Raw genomic sequence first — 17,108 nt, 5'->3', positions numbered from 1 at the left:
ATGTTTGCAGAGTTCGACGTCTCCTTCGAATTCTGCCCTTTGTCCGGACAGTCTCTCCTATAGTGGCCAGGCTTGCCACACCTATAGCAGACTACTTTCTTCCCGAACTTTGACTTTGACCTTTTCTTGCTAGTATCATCCTGCTGCTTCCCCCGCTGCCTTCCTCTATCCTGACTGACATACAGCCCGTCACCTTGAGAGTTGTCACCCACGCTTGTATTCTGCCTTCTCTCATGGTGAGAGAGTAGTGCTGCAGAAACTGTCTCCAGCTTTATGGTCGTTTTATCGACTGTTAGAGCTGTTAACAACGTCTCATATTGAGGAGGCAGAGAACACAACAAGATCATGGCTTGATCTTCGTCCTCAATCTTCACATCCACACGAACCAGATCCCCGATGATTTGATTGAAGTTGTTGACGTGTGCAACCAGATCCCCGCACTCAGACATCTTCAAACCGAACAACCTCTGCTTGAGGTATAGTTTGCTAGATAACGATTTTGACATATACATCTTTTCCAACTTATCCCACATCTCCTTACAAGTTGTGAGGTCCATCACCTGATGTGTTATGTCATCCGACAAACAGAGTCGAATCGTTGAGACGGCCTTATCCTGCATCTCTTCCCAATCATCCTGATCCATCGCTTCCGGTTTCGTCTCCAACAGAGACTTCTTCATCCCTTGCTGCGTAAGCAAGTCCTTAACACGCCGTTGCCACATACCGAAATTTCCCTTCCCATCGAATCTTGGAACATCGAACTTAAGAGAACTTCCTCCGGTCATCCTTTAGGGTTCGCAACCTAAAGCTCTGATACCACTTGTTGTGAACAGCCGTCGTTTAGGTTAGAAGAAGAATAGAGAAGAAAACGTATTGAGGCAAATACCCGTTTAGGGTTTCTCAATACAAGCTCACTCCCTATAGCGAGTGAGCTTGTATTGAGTGAGCTCACTCCCTATAGCGAGTGAGCTTGTATTGAGTGAGCTCACTCCCTATAGCGAGCGAGCTTTTCCTGTAGCCCGCTTCCTATAGCGACCGAGCTTGTGTCCGACCTCACTCCCTATAGCGAGTGAGCTTGTATTGAGTGAGCTCACTCCCTATAGCGAGTGGAGCTTGTATTGAGTGAGCTCACTCCCTATAGCGAGTGAGCTTGTATTGGGAGTGAGCTTACTCCCTATAGCGAGCGAGCTTTTCCTGTAGCCTGCTTCCTATAGCGACCCAGATTTTCCTGTAGCTTGGTTCCTATAGCGACCGAGCTCCTGATGCGGACCGAAACCTTTGTTTTGAGAACCCATTGCTCGAGTATCCGTGCTTGTCGTAACGACAAGATGCTTACGATGTTTGCTCGGATCGATGCTCGAACCATTAGAGCTTGTTTCGACGCTGCAAATAAATCTTTTCAATAATTTTATCGTAGAATTAGTTTAAGTAATTTTTTACAAAAATTATCTTTTTCAAGACATATTTTCGAACGTTAATTTCGTCGTGACCGTTTTTGACCCCAACAGCGACAAAGCTCTGTTCGGAGCTCGGTCGCTATAGCGACCGAGCTGTAATCAAAGATCGGTCGCTATAGCGACCGAGCGTGGTCTCGTGATCTATTCGCTATAGCAACCGAGCTCTTGTTTGTGACCCAATCGCCATCGCGATCGGGTTTGTGCCGTGGATTGTGGTCCGTTGTCGGAGCATTTGAAACCATCGTGAAGCTACGATTCTCTTAGGATGCTTGTTTGCGGATGTTCAGATCTTTGATAACAATGTTCCGTTTGTTTTAAGAAATCGTTTCTTTCTTAAATCGCTGATTTCTCAGGTCGTTGATTAAGAAGTCGATAATTTCTTAAGCCGTTGTTAAGAAATCATTGATTTCTTAAGTCGTTGATTGAGAAATCGTTGTTTTTAAGAAATCGTTGATTTCTTAAGTAAATAATTTTTAACGGAAATTTGGATGCCGACTTTGCCTTGTCCGATTTCGACCCCAACAGTTAACCCCCCAGTGCGGTAGAATCTGGGTTGACGAGATTATGTCGTATGGTTTGGCGAGTTTAGGCGAGTTTTTTGGCCAAGTTGGTATCCAAAAGTCCGAACTTGAATAGTAAATCCTGAAGTTTATAAAAGAGGGGGTAACTCTTTCATTTTCACTCACCCATCTTTCATAAGACTTTTTTTGAAGAATACTCTCAAGAAAAGAAAAAAAAATTAGAAAGAGAATCCTTCACCAAAATGTCAAAGTTGTTTCGAAGCGGAAAGAAGTCTTCTAAGAAGAAGACTCCTGTGACTTCTTCTCCCGATTGCAATCAGGATGAAGAGCTCCTAGTCCCGAAAGCCGAGTTTGAGTTTCCTCCGAATGCGGCTGAATGTGATGCGTATTGGAAAGCGAGCAGTGATCGAATCAAACGTCCCGGAGAAGAAAAGTTTCCGATATCGCGATCTCGGAAAACGGGGGCCCACCTACCGAGCAAGACCACCGATCTTTTCCTCGAGGTGATTCGGAAGTTTGCCGGAGTTCCGGATGCGGTTGAGTTCCGGATTCCTAAGTGCGGAGAAAATGTCGACCATCCTCTGGAAGGGTACTTCACGTGCTATGAGGCCGTCTTGCACGTTGCCGTCTTTGGTTTCCGATCCCTGAGATTATTGTCCGTGTACTGGACCGTTTTCAGGTTTCTTTAAACCAGCTGAGCCCTATGAGTTTCGAGATCCTTATCGGTCTCGTAATTCTGAGTTACGAGCGCGGCTTATCCCTCACCACCAACCATTTTGAGGCACTTCTGCGGGTGCAATACAACCAGGAGTCGGCCTCCTGACGACTGACTCCTCGTACCATGATGCTGGCAGTCAGGGGAACCGTTTCCAATTTTATCAATTGGAAACAATTTTTCTTCTACGTCCGACTCAGCGCTTCGTCCGTCGCGGAGGAGTTCATTCCGATTTTTCGACCGGTTCCAAATCCCCTTCCGCACATTAGCGTGATCCATCCCTGGCCTAGGGACATTATGGAAGTGAGAGACGCACTTAGGAGCGGTGATCATTGGTGGACCAGTTTTACCCGTCGGAGGGTTCGGAAGGCGATCCGAATGGTCCACTCTGACTTCGAGGCGGAAAGTGACATAGATTTGGCTCCTGTTGAGCATCTCCCGGAGCGCGTTCCGGTCGAGAGATCGCTTGAGTTGCCGCGAAAAGACAAAGACATCGAGGTCGAGGATCACGACTTTCTCGTCGACGATTCTCCACTTCCGGGATGGGATCCGTCTCTTGGCTTTGGCGATGGGAGTGGTTCGAGCGACGCGCCAATTCCCAACTTTGACGACTTCTTTTCCGGTCTTCCTGATCACCATAATCCGTTCCCCTTTGTGGAGGAAACGGAGAGGCCTGAAGTATTGGTGGAGACTTCTCGCGTGGTAAACATGGTTAGTCTTTACTTCTTCTTACATTTTTCTTATTATCCGATCGTATTTTTATTTTTGTAAAAAATAAAAATTCTATTTTCGAATTTCGCAGGCGATGAACCATCTCGGCTCGGCGTTGGTGGATAGCCAGAGAGAGTCGAGGATCAGGCGCTTCAAAGAGGAGAAGAACGCGAATGATTTGGTGTGACTCCACGAGAAGACCTTAGAGCGGAATTTAAGGGCGGCCGCCGACCATGCCAGAGAGATTCGCAGAGCGAGTAGGCAGGCCAAACGGGAGATTGCCGCTGAGATGCAGAATCAGACGATGCGATTCCAGGAGGAGTATCACAATCTCCAAGCGGCCGATGCCGCGGTAGGCGATTTTCGCTAGTGTCGCGGATTGGTTGGAGCTCTCACGAGGACTCAGCAGAGGGATTATGTTTACAAAGAGGAGTTGAGCCTTATGCAGGGTGGCATGAAGGACAATGTTCATGCCGAGTCGCTTGTTCCCCCCATCGAGGGAAGGATCTGGGAACTCTGGGAGCCGATCCCAGTTTCTCCCGACACGGTGGAGGTCGCGACCGAAGCGGAGGGAGGTGAGGATGAGGTGACTTATCCGACGGAGTTCGGGACTTCATTGTCAGATGATTTTATCCTCTACTTATCTTTGTATTTTCCATGGCCAAGTGTGGCCATTTTATCTGTTTATGCCGCAACCGTAGTAGGTTGAGTAATTTTATGTATTTCGGGACTGGCCTTTCAAGGCTTTGAATCTTTGCCGTCTTTGTGCGGCTTTTATATAAATATGAAGTAAGTTTTCGATGATTTATGTTTTGCGGTCTGATTTATACTTTCGCCAAGTAAGTTTTTATACTCTTAATTCGTCGCTTGGTCCATATGCTACTTTTTAGCGAGCGTTTTAGGTGTAAGCGATAAGAGACATGTTTTGGGATCTCATATTTGATACTATGTCCGTGAGATGTTAAGTGCCAGCAAGGCTGGGCTTAGGGCAAGACCTAGGTCTACTCTCAGCTTTAAGGCTATGCGATGACTGATCGGCTTCTGTTTTGCCTGTTTGTGATTTTGACCTGATTCGCACTGTTTTAAAATCTGTGAAGTGTTATCGGCTTATATGATTTATCTGGGTACGAACCGAGCTACTTCCTTTACGAAGTGCTAGACGAAATTTCGGTTTTCTTGTATAGCGCGCTATGGTATCCAGGTCGGATGTAAGAGGATCTTGTGAAAAGATCTAACTACGAATTTTGTTTAAGTAAAACGTTTCTGTGTGCCCGTCGGGGCCAATCGACGGGTTTGTTTTCGTTTTTAAAGTCGCAGAGGGACTATTTTCATGGTTGTTTTAAAGTCACGGATGGACTATTTTGATAAAATGTTTAAAGTCGCGGATGGACTATTTTGACGGATGATACGAACTAAATATCTTTAGTAAACCTGCGACGTCTCGCGTTTTCTTGAGGATACGTTTTTCGTTTTCTGGGATGTTAAGGAATTGATAGATTGAGAAAGAGAATTTTATTGAAAAAGTTTCGAAAATTTCGAATACAAGTGCGGGGTTTTTCGACCTTGTGTGGAAGTATACGAGTATACGTACCCACTCCCCCCCCCCTTTTGGCGAGGGGGATAGCTGGACTCGTCGGGTTTCGACGAGCTGCCTACGTACCTCTTTCGAGGATCAAGCCATCTCGTAGTTCTGTTTGTGCCGCGAGTGTATTTACTCGTCAGTTGATTTTTCGTCGACCGCTTTAGTCGCGGGGTCGACGTCCACCTCGGGATTTTCTCTTCCCGCTGAGTTGTGACGTTGTCTTCGGAGTTGGGGATGGTTCCGATCTCCGAATCTGCTTCCGCAGGAGATGTCGCTGTGCCCTTTGTCGGGGTATCTTCGGCGGAGGACTGGGTTCGCTTGCATTGAACCGTGGAGGTCGCCGTGATCTACCTTAACTTTTACTCCGCTAGGAAACAAAGTCGCGACTGTTTTTGACAACCCCAGATTGCGGCGACTTCAGTCCTGGTTGGGAATTTGACGCCCATTTGATAAGTCGAGGGAACGGCCTTCATGGTGTTTAGCCATGGAGTTCCCATGATTGCGTTGTAGATAGCCGGGCCATCTACCACCGCGAAGTCAACTATCTTGGTGACGTTTTTTGCTATGACGGGTTGTTGAATAGATCCCAGGGTCATGGACGTTTGTCTGGAGAAACCCGTGAGCGGTTTTGGTACCGGAGTGACCTCTTCGAGCTCGACGCCCATCCTTCTTAGGTTATCGCGGAAGATTAGGTTTACCGTGCTCCCGGTGTCGATGAGTATTCTTGCGATTTCGAGATCTCTTATTACGAGATCAATGACCAAGAGGTCGCAGTGAGGCAGGTCGATTGCGCAAGCCTCTTCTTTCGTGAACGTGATCGAGGCGTTCTGCCCGTCTCGAGAGGGAGACCGTGGGGGATACTTCGCAGTTGACTCGGCTTTCCGTTGGTAGGCTTTGATGGCCGAGACCGAGTCCTTGCAATATTGGGATCCTCCCATGATCATGTTCACCCTCCTGCGGGAGTTATCATTCCCCCTATCGTCCGATCTTCTCTCGCGTTTTTCCCCGGCCTGATTTCTCGGCGACGAGTTTTTCGCGGGAAGATTCTTTTTTGGCGAACGGTCGGATTCGAGGATTAGATCCTTGACGCTGGTTACTCCAGAGTGTTCTCCAGCAAGCAGCTTCGCGGCCAGTCTTGCCCCTACGACTTTGCAGTTAGCCGTGGAGTGACCTTCGGTCTGATGGAACTCGCAGTATACGTTTTTGTCGTAACTCTGGTTACGGTTCCACGTATTTCCCGAAGTCCTGTCCTGCTCTGGATTGATCGCGTAGTTGTGCGCGCCTTGGAGTTCTTCCCCCTCGTGATGGACGTACTTGTCGTTTCGAGAGGTTTTCTTCTTTGATTTTGGATCCACGTCTTTCGAAGAGTTCCTTGTCGGCTTATGCTTTTGCGACAGGACTTTCGTCTCTTCTTCGATTATTATGTAATCTAAGGCTTTGTGGAGGGCGTCCTGGATTGTGCGAGGTTTTTCGAGCGTTATCCACTTTCTGAACTTCGACTTGTACCAGAGCGCCTTCCTAAGCGCGTCGATGGTGACTTTGTCGCTGATTCCGCTGACCTTCGCCATGATCAGTTTGAAACGGCTTATGAACTCTCGGAGGGACTCGCCCTCTTCCTGGGTTAAGCTCCAGAGATCGACATCGGAAGTTTCTCTATCGATGAACATAGAGTACTTGAGGAGGAATTCCGATGCGAAAAGGCAAAAGCTTCCGATGGAGTTTCGCTTTAACTGGGAGAACCATTCGAGCGCCGCACCTTCGAGATTTTCGACGAACAGGCGACAGTAACCAGCGTCTTTCTCGCTTTCTCTAAGCCTGGCTCTTCCCATAGTGATATGGAACACCTGGAGATGCGCCTTTCGATCGGTCGTACCGTTATACATCAGTATCTTGAGCTTTCCCGGATTAGACACCTTAGTATCGGAGATTCGCGCGGTGAAGGGAGTTTTACGAGCCACCTCGAGCAGTCTGTCGATTTCTGGGGCAGCACTCATGGCGTGGTGGATCTGCGATTTCACGGCCCTTACTTCCGCGGCGGTCTTGGTGATAGATCGCGTATATCGGGATCCTCTCCAGCGATTTTCGAGCTTGTCGGCGTTCGCGGCGAGTAATCTCGAGTTGCCTTTCAGCAAGTTCCTCCTGTTCGATCCAATAGAGGTTTTCCTCTTCTTCCGGCATGGGTTTGTCGAACGGAGAACTTTCCCGAGCTGAACGGCTGCGGGTTCTTCTTGGATAGACGTCGGCGTCTTCGTCGGAGTCATCGCTGGGCTCCAAGTCGATACGCTCGACTTCATCCTCCTGAGTGTCCTTGTAAGACCCGAACCTGGATCCCATGATCCAACCAGTCCAAGTACTTACCTAGATGTGTAAGTGTAGTTAAGCCGGTTTAGGTTCAATAGTTTCTAAGTCATTTTCATTTGATTTGAGGTTCATAAACAATGAGTACAAAGCGGAAGCATAAAGAAAAGATCATTTCATATATATAAGTCAATGTGATCCATACAAATCATTCATATCACACAAGTTGCACAATAGGCTATCATAAGTTCAAACTAAACTAGACACACATCACACATCCATCCACGGCCAGGTCTTCAAGACTCCTTAGCTTTACCACGATCACTGCATGTTCCTGAAACCAAACCCACAACACATGAATACATTTATGAACCGATATCCTAACATCAGAACTAACAGTACATGGTTCCGGACCCTATATCACATCTCAGTCCCAAATATGACCACTATAATTACTCGACCAAAAACTAAATAAAATTCATGATAAATCCTGATAAATCTAAACTAAGAGAATGGTCCAAGCGGATTCCTCAGAACCGGCCTCAATCATATAGATCTTGACCATGAACCGCCAAACCGGCCACATTGAACCATCTCGAAATCCATGTTAGAAATTCAATCTATCACTTTGATAATTCATTATAAATCCCAACTAAGAGATTACAAACGCCAAACTCCAATAATTCCATCAGGAACCATGAGATCGGACCATACCTACCCAACCAAGGCCATGGAGAGATTACTCTGACCAATCCAAGGCCTGGGGGTCTGTCCGCGGGTTTAAACCCTCAGACTGCTTCAGAATATAGTAGGAAAGATATGGATAAAGAGAAAAGGAGAAACGGATGCAACCAACACATCATGGTTCAATCGGCCAGACCATATAAACCCATGGTCTTGGGCGATAACCATCCGGAGTGCATCACTAACCTTAGGCGTGCGTTCCTCTGCGCCTCCATCCTTCTCTGATTCCTTCCTCTTATCCTTATCACTTTGCCCGCCTGCCATAGCCTTGCCTGAATCTTCCCACCGCCTAAATCACACCGGACCACCACTCGGATCACTTCTCACCGCCGGTCTCTTCTCTCTTTCTTTCTGGTGTAATTTTGGCAGAGGTTTGCCTAGTGTTTTTCGTGGTTGAAATCGATGGGCAGAGTCTCCTAAGTTTGGACCGAACGGTTGCACGGTTTTGGGCGAAAAGACACAAACGGTTCCATTCACATCCCTTCGGCCAAACCGCTTCCAACTGCCTCCAACCGCTCCCTTTGATCGATCTCCAGCTGCCAGTACTTCACCAAGTACCTAGCTCACTTGCCAAGCTCCATGGTCTCACCTGACCATGGCACCACCGAGCCGGACCCATAACCACTCATGGTCCGGTCCAACCGTCCAAGAGCCAAACACTCCACCTAGCTGAGATGAGCTGGTCACTAGCTTCCTCAGCTGAGTGAGCTGACACTCCAGCTACTGGAGCTGTCCCAAACTTGCCTAAGCTGCTGTGAGCTTGCCTCACTCCTTTCTTAGCTGTCCGAGCTTCCAAACCTCAACGGCCAGCTACCAAAACACTTGTCCAGCTCCTTTGAGCTTACCTTTCCTCCATTCTAGTTAAGTCTCAGCTTCCTGATGCACTTAACCCCTTTCCTGGACCATGATACGCTTACCTTTAGGTCTCATGACCTGGCTGGTGCTTGTCCTCGCACCATGGTCCGTTCTGATGGCACTATCTAGAACTTGGGACATGACAGTCCTTTTAGGACGTCAGAGGTTTTTCCGAGTTGCCTTTCGCGACAGAGGATGTTTCGTTAGGGTTTTGTCCCGAAGGACGTTCCTGCGAAGTTCCAGGCCTATCGTGTGGGGTCTCGAACTCGAGCCTCCTTCCGCGGAGTTTCGTGGCTCCGCGAGGGAGAACTGCGCGGGACCTTACCGTTAAGGTTTGAACCTGTTTGGTCAGGGTTCCCACGAGTTTATCCTGCTCTTCCGACCTTTTTCGTAGGCGGAAAGCAGCTTCTTGAACTCGTCGAGCGACGCGACGTTAGCAGGTGCGTCGGCCGCAGAAACACCCGATGCGAGAGTGTTCAAGACGTCCTTGGGTGCTCCGTTTAGGGGAGTTTGCTAGTTTGCTGAATCGTCGTTTGTCATGTCTGGTTGAGCGTGAGCTGGTCGTGAGTAAGATTGATCCGTACCCCCCCCCCTTCCTTCTAGCGCCAAACTGTGGGAACCAAAATTCGCACCATCAATATTTCGTATAAATAAGGAAACTAGGAAAACCCTAATTTCCATGAGGTCCCGAATTTCTGAGAAACCACACGTCAAGCAATCAGAACACGACAAATAACGAAAAATAAAATAAAAATCGTAAAAAAGAGCAAGAAGGGTTTTATTCCGAATCTGCATATGAGCGTAACAACAACAGGATAACGTGCTTCGGCTACGAGAACTGTCGACGGGATCCTAGTTCTAATACCCAAAGGTGGCTAAACCTAATTGAATCGCAGCTCGAAAAAAGAAAAACGAAAAGTTGCCTAAAATGCTCTAAGTGCTAAGTTGCTCTGGAAAAGTGATGCCTCTATGTCTCTCGTCTTGAACTCCTTATATACTCCCTCCAAGGTCGATTTACGCTTCCCCCTTTTGCCCTTAAGCCGTCATAGTCGAAAAAATGGGAATATTCTATTTTTTCCGATCTTCATGATTATCTGCGGAAAGTTTCCATTTTTCCGTGGAAACTTATGCTTATCTTCCAAGCATAAACCGTCATAAGGTTTATGGGTTTTTAAGAAATCGTAAGTGGGCCTTGAATCAAGTTTTAGGACCCTTTTGGGCCGTATTTTTGATTTGAGACGTTTTTACGATTTCTCCGATAAGGTTAAGTTTCCGCGGTTTTATCATAAACCAAACGTTCAAACCCATTTGATCGAGATCTATCCGCAGCTCGGTCGCTATAGCGACCGAGCCGCATCCGAGGCTCGTAGCGACCGAGTTGTAATCGAAGCTCGATCGCTATAGCGACCGAGCGTGGTCTCGTGATCTGTTCGCTATAGCAACCGAGCTCTTGTTTGTGACCCGATCGCCATCGCGATCGGGTTTGTGCCGTGGATTGTGGTCCGTTGTCCGAGCATTTGAAACCATCGCGAAGCTACGATTTTCTTAGGATGCTTGTTTGCGGATGTTCGGACCTTTGATAACAATGTTCCGTTTGTTTTAAGAAATCGTTTCTTTCTTAAATCGCTGATTTCTCAGGTCGTTGATTAAGAAATCGCTAATTTCTTAAATCGTTGATTGAGAAATCGTTGTTTTTAAGAAATCGTTGATTTCTTAAATCGTAGATTAAGAAATCGTCGTTTTAAAGAATCGTTGTCTTAAAACAAAATTCTTCCGCAATTTTTTCGTATAAGTTTTTCTTTTCCGAAAAACCGTAAAAAACTCTTAAGTAAATAATTTTTAACGGAAATTTGGATGCCGACTTTGCCTTGTCCGATTTCAACGCCAACAATGCTTATCGGTGACAAAGCAGCTGCTAATACATATCCTTACATCGTTGAATCTGAAACCTATATGGACTTTTAGCTGTAACCTGTAAACTTAGTTTTTGTTTCTGTGTGGTGGGTCTGAAACAATAACAGGTCAAGAACCCATCAGCGAGAGTAGAGCATGAAGCGAGTACCTCAAAGATCGAAGAAGGCCAGCCTTTTTATTTACAGAAGAGGGGAATCAATCACGAGAGAGCATTAGCGTGTTTGATCTCTGGATTCTGCAGATCTGCCTGATGACTTTGGAGCCGAAGTTAACCAGCTTATAAGAATCAAGCTTGAAGGATCAGTGGGTTAGGAACAAAAAGAGAACTCATAATTCCAGAACAATAAACAACAGTCTTTGTTCTTAAGCTTTAAGTCTGTTAAACTGTGTATTATGTAATGCTTCTGATGGCTTCATGTGAAAGGTGTTGTTAATAATTTAACTCTTGCCTGAAGCATGAAAACAATAACGTTTACCGAAATGAAATTGTCATAAACATTTTTGTTGTGTACAAACTTATTTTTATACAACTTTGGGGAAAACTCTTAGGATGTAGAATTTTCAAGAGGAGAATCAGTTAAAAGACAGTGGATTTCTTCTAAAGATTTTCCTTTGGTCTCTGGAACAAGCTTGGCTATAAACACAAATCCAAGGCCAGTCACTATGGCAAACATCATAAATGTTCCTGCAATTAAATGAATTCTAAGAAAATTATATATTTGTCTTCTAAATTTTTTTATATTATATCCAGGCTTTCTGTATAACAATATTAAAAATCACCTGTGGAACTCCATTGTAGCAAGAAATTAAAGGAATAAGCAACCAGCCATGAACTTATAGAGCCGGCCAAGTTACAAACTGTTCCGGCTGCTCCCTTCACGTCTACTGGATATATCTAGATAAATGAATCATTCAGATTATATATTTGATTTCTTTTTTTGTTGAAATTTCTTTAACAAAAATAATTATCTACCTCTGATGCTACGATCCATGGTATTGATGACATCGCTAATCCGTATGATGCAAAGTACACCTAGTTTGTTTCTCTGGCATTAAAGACAATAACTTGGTTTTAAATAACTATTTGTTGTTGAAGTGATAGTTTTACCAGAACACTAATGAGAGCCAAGATAGAAGTTCCTTTTTCCCACCAACGATATTCCTGTAAAGTAAGAGATTAAGGTCTGGAGTGATCAAACCAAGGTACCCGTTAGGTAGAGTAGACTAGTTAGTATGCCTGCAAGAAGAAAGAAATGGCTGTGGCAAGACATCCCAAGAATGATCCAACTTGAGAAACCTACAATCACCACCAAAAGAAACAAACAAGCAACCTACATTTACTCTAAAACCATCCAAAATAATCGGTTATTTTATGCTTTCGGTTTATAGTTTTAGACTTCAACCAGTAGGAGTGAACGTCTCCCAGATACATCCACAAGCATAGTACCTAAAACACCTCCCAACATCTACAAAGTATGTTTTAAATGATCATATAAAATACCAAGGAGTTTTATTCATATTCTGTAATCTATAAAACCTGAACCAGAGATGTTGTTATGAATCCAAAGTCACTTGATACCCCTGACATCAGATGAAAACAATTATCAACGGTAAAAGAAAACAGAAGAAGCAATTTGTATTTACCTGTACGGGTGAAAATGGAATCAGTGTAATAACTATAACCACTATTTCCTCCGAGCTCAGGCAAAGCTATAAGAGCAACTCCAATCTATGAAAGGTTTAAATAATCAAGAAATACAAATAGAAATTACAAAATTATTCTATACACAAAAAGAATGGTTTACAGTAAGTGAGAATGCATATTTTCGTTGAAAGAGCTTGAAGAAACCGCGGTCGCCATCTTCTTGTTCTTTAACATGTTCTGTGTAATCCTGTTATATATTATCATCAAAATTTTAGAAAGTCAATGTATAAATATAAGGATTATTATTGACATAGGTCCTAACCAATATCTCTTGGACTTCATTTGATATATCAGATTCTACTCCACGCAGGCTTAACAAGACCGCTTTAACTTCATTTTCCCTCCCTACTTTCGCCTATAAAACAGAAGAATTCATTCATCTTAGTTCTATTCTGATTCACATTTGCTCACCAAGATTTTTAGCTAATGCAGTTAATTCTGTTCAAATTTTCATTTCGTTAATGACAAAGGAGAGACTTATATAAACACAAATAGTAAATTATGTGTAAATATAATTAGATGCAAACGAAAACAAATGAAGATCTTACTAGCCATCGGGGAGATTCGGGGATGAATAAAAGAAGAGGAACTATCACAAGAAAAGGAATAGCTCCTGTCCAAAGACAAAACGCAAAGACCATTACGAGAACTTTTATTTCACTTTGCTGCAAAAGAGGTGATCTAACTTTTGCATTTGATGAGGATTGATCTCTTTTACCATACCCAAAATGGCTAAATCGCGCCAACCAACGACTGTACCAAGTGCATAGAAGACTGATGAACCGACTATCGCAAATAACTGTAGAACATAGAAGATACGTACTTTAGTAAGTTACAAAATATAGATCTATATACATTCTCAAAAATGTTGGTTTTTAGTTTTACCTGTGAGCAAGAAGAAACAGCTCCTCTTAAGTTTCTTGGTGTTATTTCAGTCATGTAAATTGGCCCCTGTGGTAAGTGATCAGTTATTCATACATAGATCACACACATTCTTTTCTTTTCATTTTTGAAAAAAATATTAAAATTTATTCATCTCAAAATCTCTTGAACATGGTATATGTAAAGTTTGTTTGGTTTGATACTCAACCCACTTTTAAATTCAATGATTAAAGGGTTGATAATTTAAGAAAACATATATACACCAATTTTCCGGAGCTAAACCGAAAATGTGATTAAACAAACATGTTTTATTATCACTTGTCATATATTCATTTGATTAAACTAAACTGAATCTTTATTTATTAACCGCCAAACTCGAGTTTGTTGTGTTACCAAGTATGCGCTAATTCCGATTCCGATCCCATGCAGTAACCTTCCCATATCGAGCATCCAGATAACCTTTAGATTAAAGAAGAAAGGATAGAACAAACTCCTTAAAATATTTAGAAAGATCACTTCTAGAAGTGCTGTAAAAAGATTCTCATTTCTTGAATTAACAAAAGGGGGAAAAATAAAAGAAAACCGAGAAAATGGTAACCTTAGCAAATGCAATACTGAACCAGCCTGATATGAAGAACGCGTTGATGATCCACATTGTCTGGCTCGAAGAGAAGCACGTCCCAAGGATTATTTATAATACATATATAACAGTGACATATTCATAATTTTATTATTAATTATATTTTTCTAAAATAGGAACTTACGTTGATACGACCAACTAAATCTGTTAATTTTCCACATATTAGTGCTCCAAGGATTATACCCACCGTTAATATCGATCCAAACAGTGAATACTGAAAATATAAACCGAGCAATTGTTATTTTTTAATGGCTGAACAAAAAACAAGCCGGTCTAACCAGAGAAATAAACCGAAAGAGTAAACTAGACTTTCATCAGCAACGGAGAGATTCAAGTCTTTCATGATACCAGACTGGGTAGGCGCCGAATATCCACTCTGTTAAAAAATAAAAAAGATTGTATTAATTCAACATGCATAGACACAATTTTGATTTTAATCTAAAAATAGACAAAACGCAATAAATTAAAAACTTTATTAATAAATCGCAATTCAGTAGCTCACTACGCATCCAGATACAAAAGCGCCGCAAGAACAGACAGTAAATGCAAGACCAAAAGGTCTCGTCGAGACATTTGATATCCCGGACAGAAGTGATGAAGAAGAAGACGGAGAAGCTAATAATAAACCTTCTTCTTCCATTTCTCTTAGCCTGAAATTAACAGTACGGTAAAAGATTAATACAGTTACATATCAGATCATGTCGAAAGAACTATCCAAGAAGGAATACCTGGACAGGGTCAACTCCTGATCAAAAAGGAAAACAAGCCAAGAAATGTAGAATAGTGGTTCACCAAATATAAAAGGAAATGCAAAAGGACTCGACGTTGGTGTTTGCTTTTTTAGGTATTATTTATTGAGCGAGTACTCCAAGAAACCTACTTAAAGCAGTTTAACATTTATTTCAGTTTGTTTAAAAATATATTATCCCAAATTGAAAACATTATAATGAAATGTTGTAGACAAGTAGGTATCTTTGCACATGCTCGATTTTGCGAACAACAGGTTCTACATCCTAGGGCCGATCTACATGCGCATGAGGGCACATGAGGGCAGTGGCAGAGCCAGAATAATTTTTAGAGGTGTCACTAAATAGGTTTGGCCCAGCTTAAGATTAAAATGAAAGGAAAATCATTTAAAATTGGTGCAAAACAAATGGTCGAACTCACGTTGCTTAAATAATGATGGGTCAGTAAGGGAGAAAACAAACCAATTGAACTAAGGGTTTACCAATAGCAGGGGACAAACTTTCTTGGATATATTTTAAACCTGTACCAGGTGATCCACCTTTATATAACAGGGTCCGCCTCTGCATGAGAGTGGTCAGCTGACCCCAAAGACGGACACATGATTATGGCTACAGGGGCACATGCTCCCAATTGTTTTAAAAATATATTTGCTAAATAGTAAATACTATAAAACTTGTTGAATCTTTTCACTCTAAAATTTATCATAATGGAAAAAATCATTGTGCCACGACTAATTAGCTTTCTACATCCGCCATTAAAATATTAAAATTGAACTTATAAGCTTACATATGTAAGTAGAAATTTGTTCAAAAAAGGTAAGTATGTAGCAAATGTTCAGCTGGTGTAAAATCTCCTGCATTGACGCCTGGTTCAGTTCTCTTCTGCAATCTCCTGCATTGACGCCTGGTTAGATTTCAATTGTGAAATTTACTGAAAACCATATTCTTGATTTAGCGTCTGTTGACTTGTGTAACCGCAGCGGTTGCGGGTGCGATTGCAGGTGGTTGTGGTCTTAAGTATTATTAAGAGATTTGCACGACTGATATAGCATCTGACTTGTGTAACCGCAGCGGTTGCCGGTGCATTTGCGAGATAGTTATGATTGGTTAACTACCAAATGCAGTAGCTGTTAAATAATAAAATAACAATAGTTATATTTTATATCATTTTTTAACAGTTTTAAAACATATATTATAATAAATATAAAAATTATATTTAAAAATTATTCTGGTAAATGTTTTTAATTATAGAAAATATTTTTGTTTAAAATTTTTATAATATAAATTAAAATATAATATATATACATTGTAGTTTTCTATTACTGTAATTTTAATTTTTTTTAAAGAATTTCCTTCTACAACCATCCACAACCGCAAATGCTAACTAGAACCAACTTTTGATTTTAAAAGGTTTAGAACAGTTTAAAACGTTTTGTAGTGTTTTTTATGATTGTTTCTAAACGCTAACAACCGCTACCAACCGCAAAAACTGCATTTGCGGATGGTAGCGGAAAAACCAGTTAAGCCTTTAGGTTAATTCAACTCTAATACTTTTTAGATATGAAAAAAGATAATAACTGTGATCCATGCTTCATATGGTTTATATTTACAATTGCTTTCTTCTTCCCTTATTCCTATATATATAGTAAGTGATCTTTGGTGGAGAAGATCAAACTCTCTCTTATATAATTCTTTTTGAGTGTGTGTTTATTTGTCATTGTTGTTGTTACCAGCACCAAAACTTACACATACAAACAACCACCTTCACACATGTATATATAAATGTTATTGTACTCTTATGATCACACCTTTTCATTGTGTATTTATTATCAAACACTTTCATTTGTGTCTTTATGATGATATCTTCTAATTTGTGTCCCTTCACTTAGTGGACACAAACTTACTTTATATGTGGTCAACATATACATATAAAAATGGTTATAGAAGAGTATATATACCTAAATAGGACAATAAAAGAGGGTTATCATCAATACATCCAAATTGTAATGATTTTAATCGAAACCGATCCATCACAGATCACCCTTTATATTATAGTTCATAGTTTTAATGTGAACTTGAACTTTATATTTAAACTGAAAGACATATATGTCATATAAGAATATAAAATATTTTTACATTCTCCCATTTAACTTTTATGTTATATTTTTTTCTTCTTTTTTTTTGTAAAACACCTTTATGTTATCTTTAGCTCACCTTTTTTTATCAAGTTCACTTGATATTTACTAAAATTATAAATGACACAGTGGTTGTATGTCATTTAACATGTATAGTCCCTTCCATGTATCATAAAATCAAGTATAACTTTATTATCCTTAAA

At 41.9% G+C, this 17,108-nt stretch overlaps 2 protein-coding genes across 2 annotated transcripts; both read right to left on the bottom strand.

Annotated features, from left to right (window-relative positions):
- Positions 1-5,345: 5,345 nt before the first annotated feature.
- LOC130508531 (uncharacterized) lies at positions 5,346-7,247 on the bottom strand. Its single transcript, XM_057004091.1, has 2 exons — positions 6,387-7,247; positions 5,346-6,299 (listed from the first exon to the last, which is right to left on the bottom strand). The coding sequence occupies exons 1-2, from the start codon at positions 7,245-7,247 to the stop codon at positions 5,346-5,348; spliced, it is 1,815 nt and encodes a 604-aa protein (XP_056860071.1).
- Positions 7,248-11,249: 4,002 nt separating this feature from the next.
- LOC108827580 (sugar transporter ERD6-like 15) lies at positions 11,250-14,877 on the bottom strand. Its single transcript, XM_018601012.2, has 19 exons — positions 14,753-14,877; positions 14,527-14,674; positions 14,338-14,400; positions 14,149-14,238; positions 13,983-14,042; positions 13,778-13,843; positions 13,388-13,453; positions 13,226-13,301; positions 13,051-13,115; positions 12,765-12,857; positions 12,603-12,689; positions 12,442-12,526; positions 12,335-12,378; positions 12,201-12,263; positions 12,035-12,094; positions 11,906-11,959; positions 11,771-11,830; positions 11,578-11,692; positions 11,250-11,482 (listed from the first exon to the last, which is right to left on the bottom strand). Exons 2-19 carry the CDS (start codon positions 14,662-14,664, stop codon positions 11,343-11,345), a joined length of 1,425 nt encoding a protein of 474 aa, XP_018456514.2. The 5' UTR covers positions 14,665-14,674; positions 14,753-14,877; the 3' UTR covers positions 11,250-11,342.
- Positions 14,878-17,108: the final 2,231 nt, after the last annotated feature.

Source organism: Raphanus sativus, chromosome 2, assembly GCF_000801105.2.
Source record: "Raphanus sativus cultivar WK10039 chromosome 2, ASM80110v3, whole genome shotgun sequence".
Taxonomy (NCBI): Eukaryota; Viridiplantae; Streptophyta; class Magnoliopsida; order Brassicales; family Brassicaceae; genus Raphanus; species Raphanus sativus.
The sequence above is the reverse complement of the archived record's forward strand: the minus strand, read 5'-3'. Positions and strand labels throughout refer to the sequence as shown.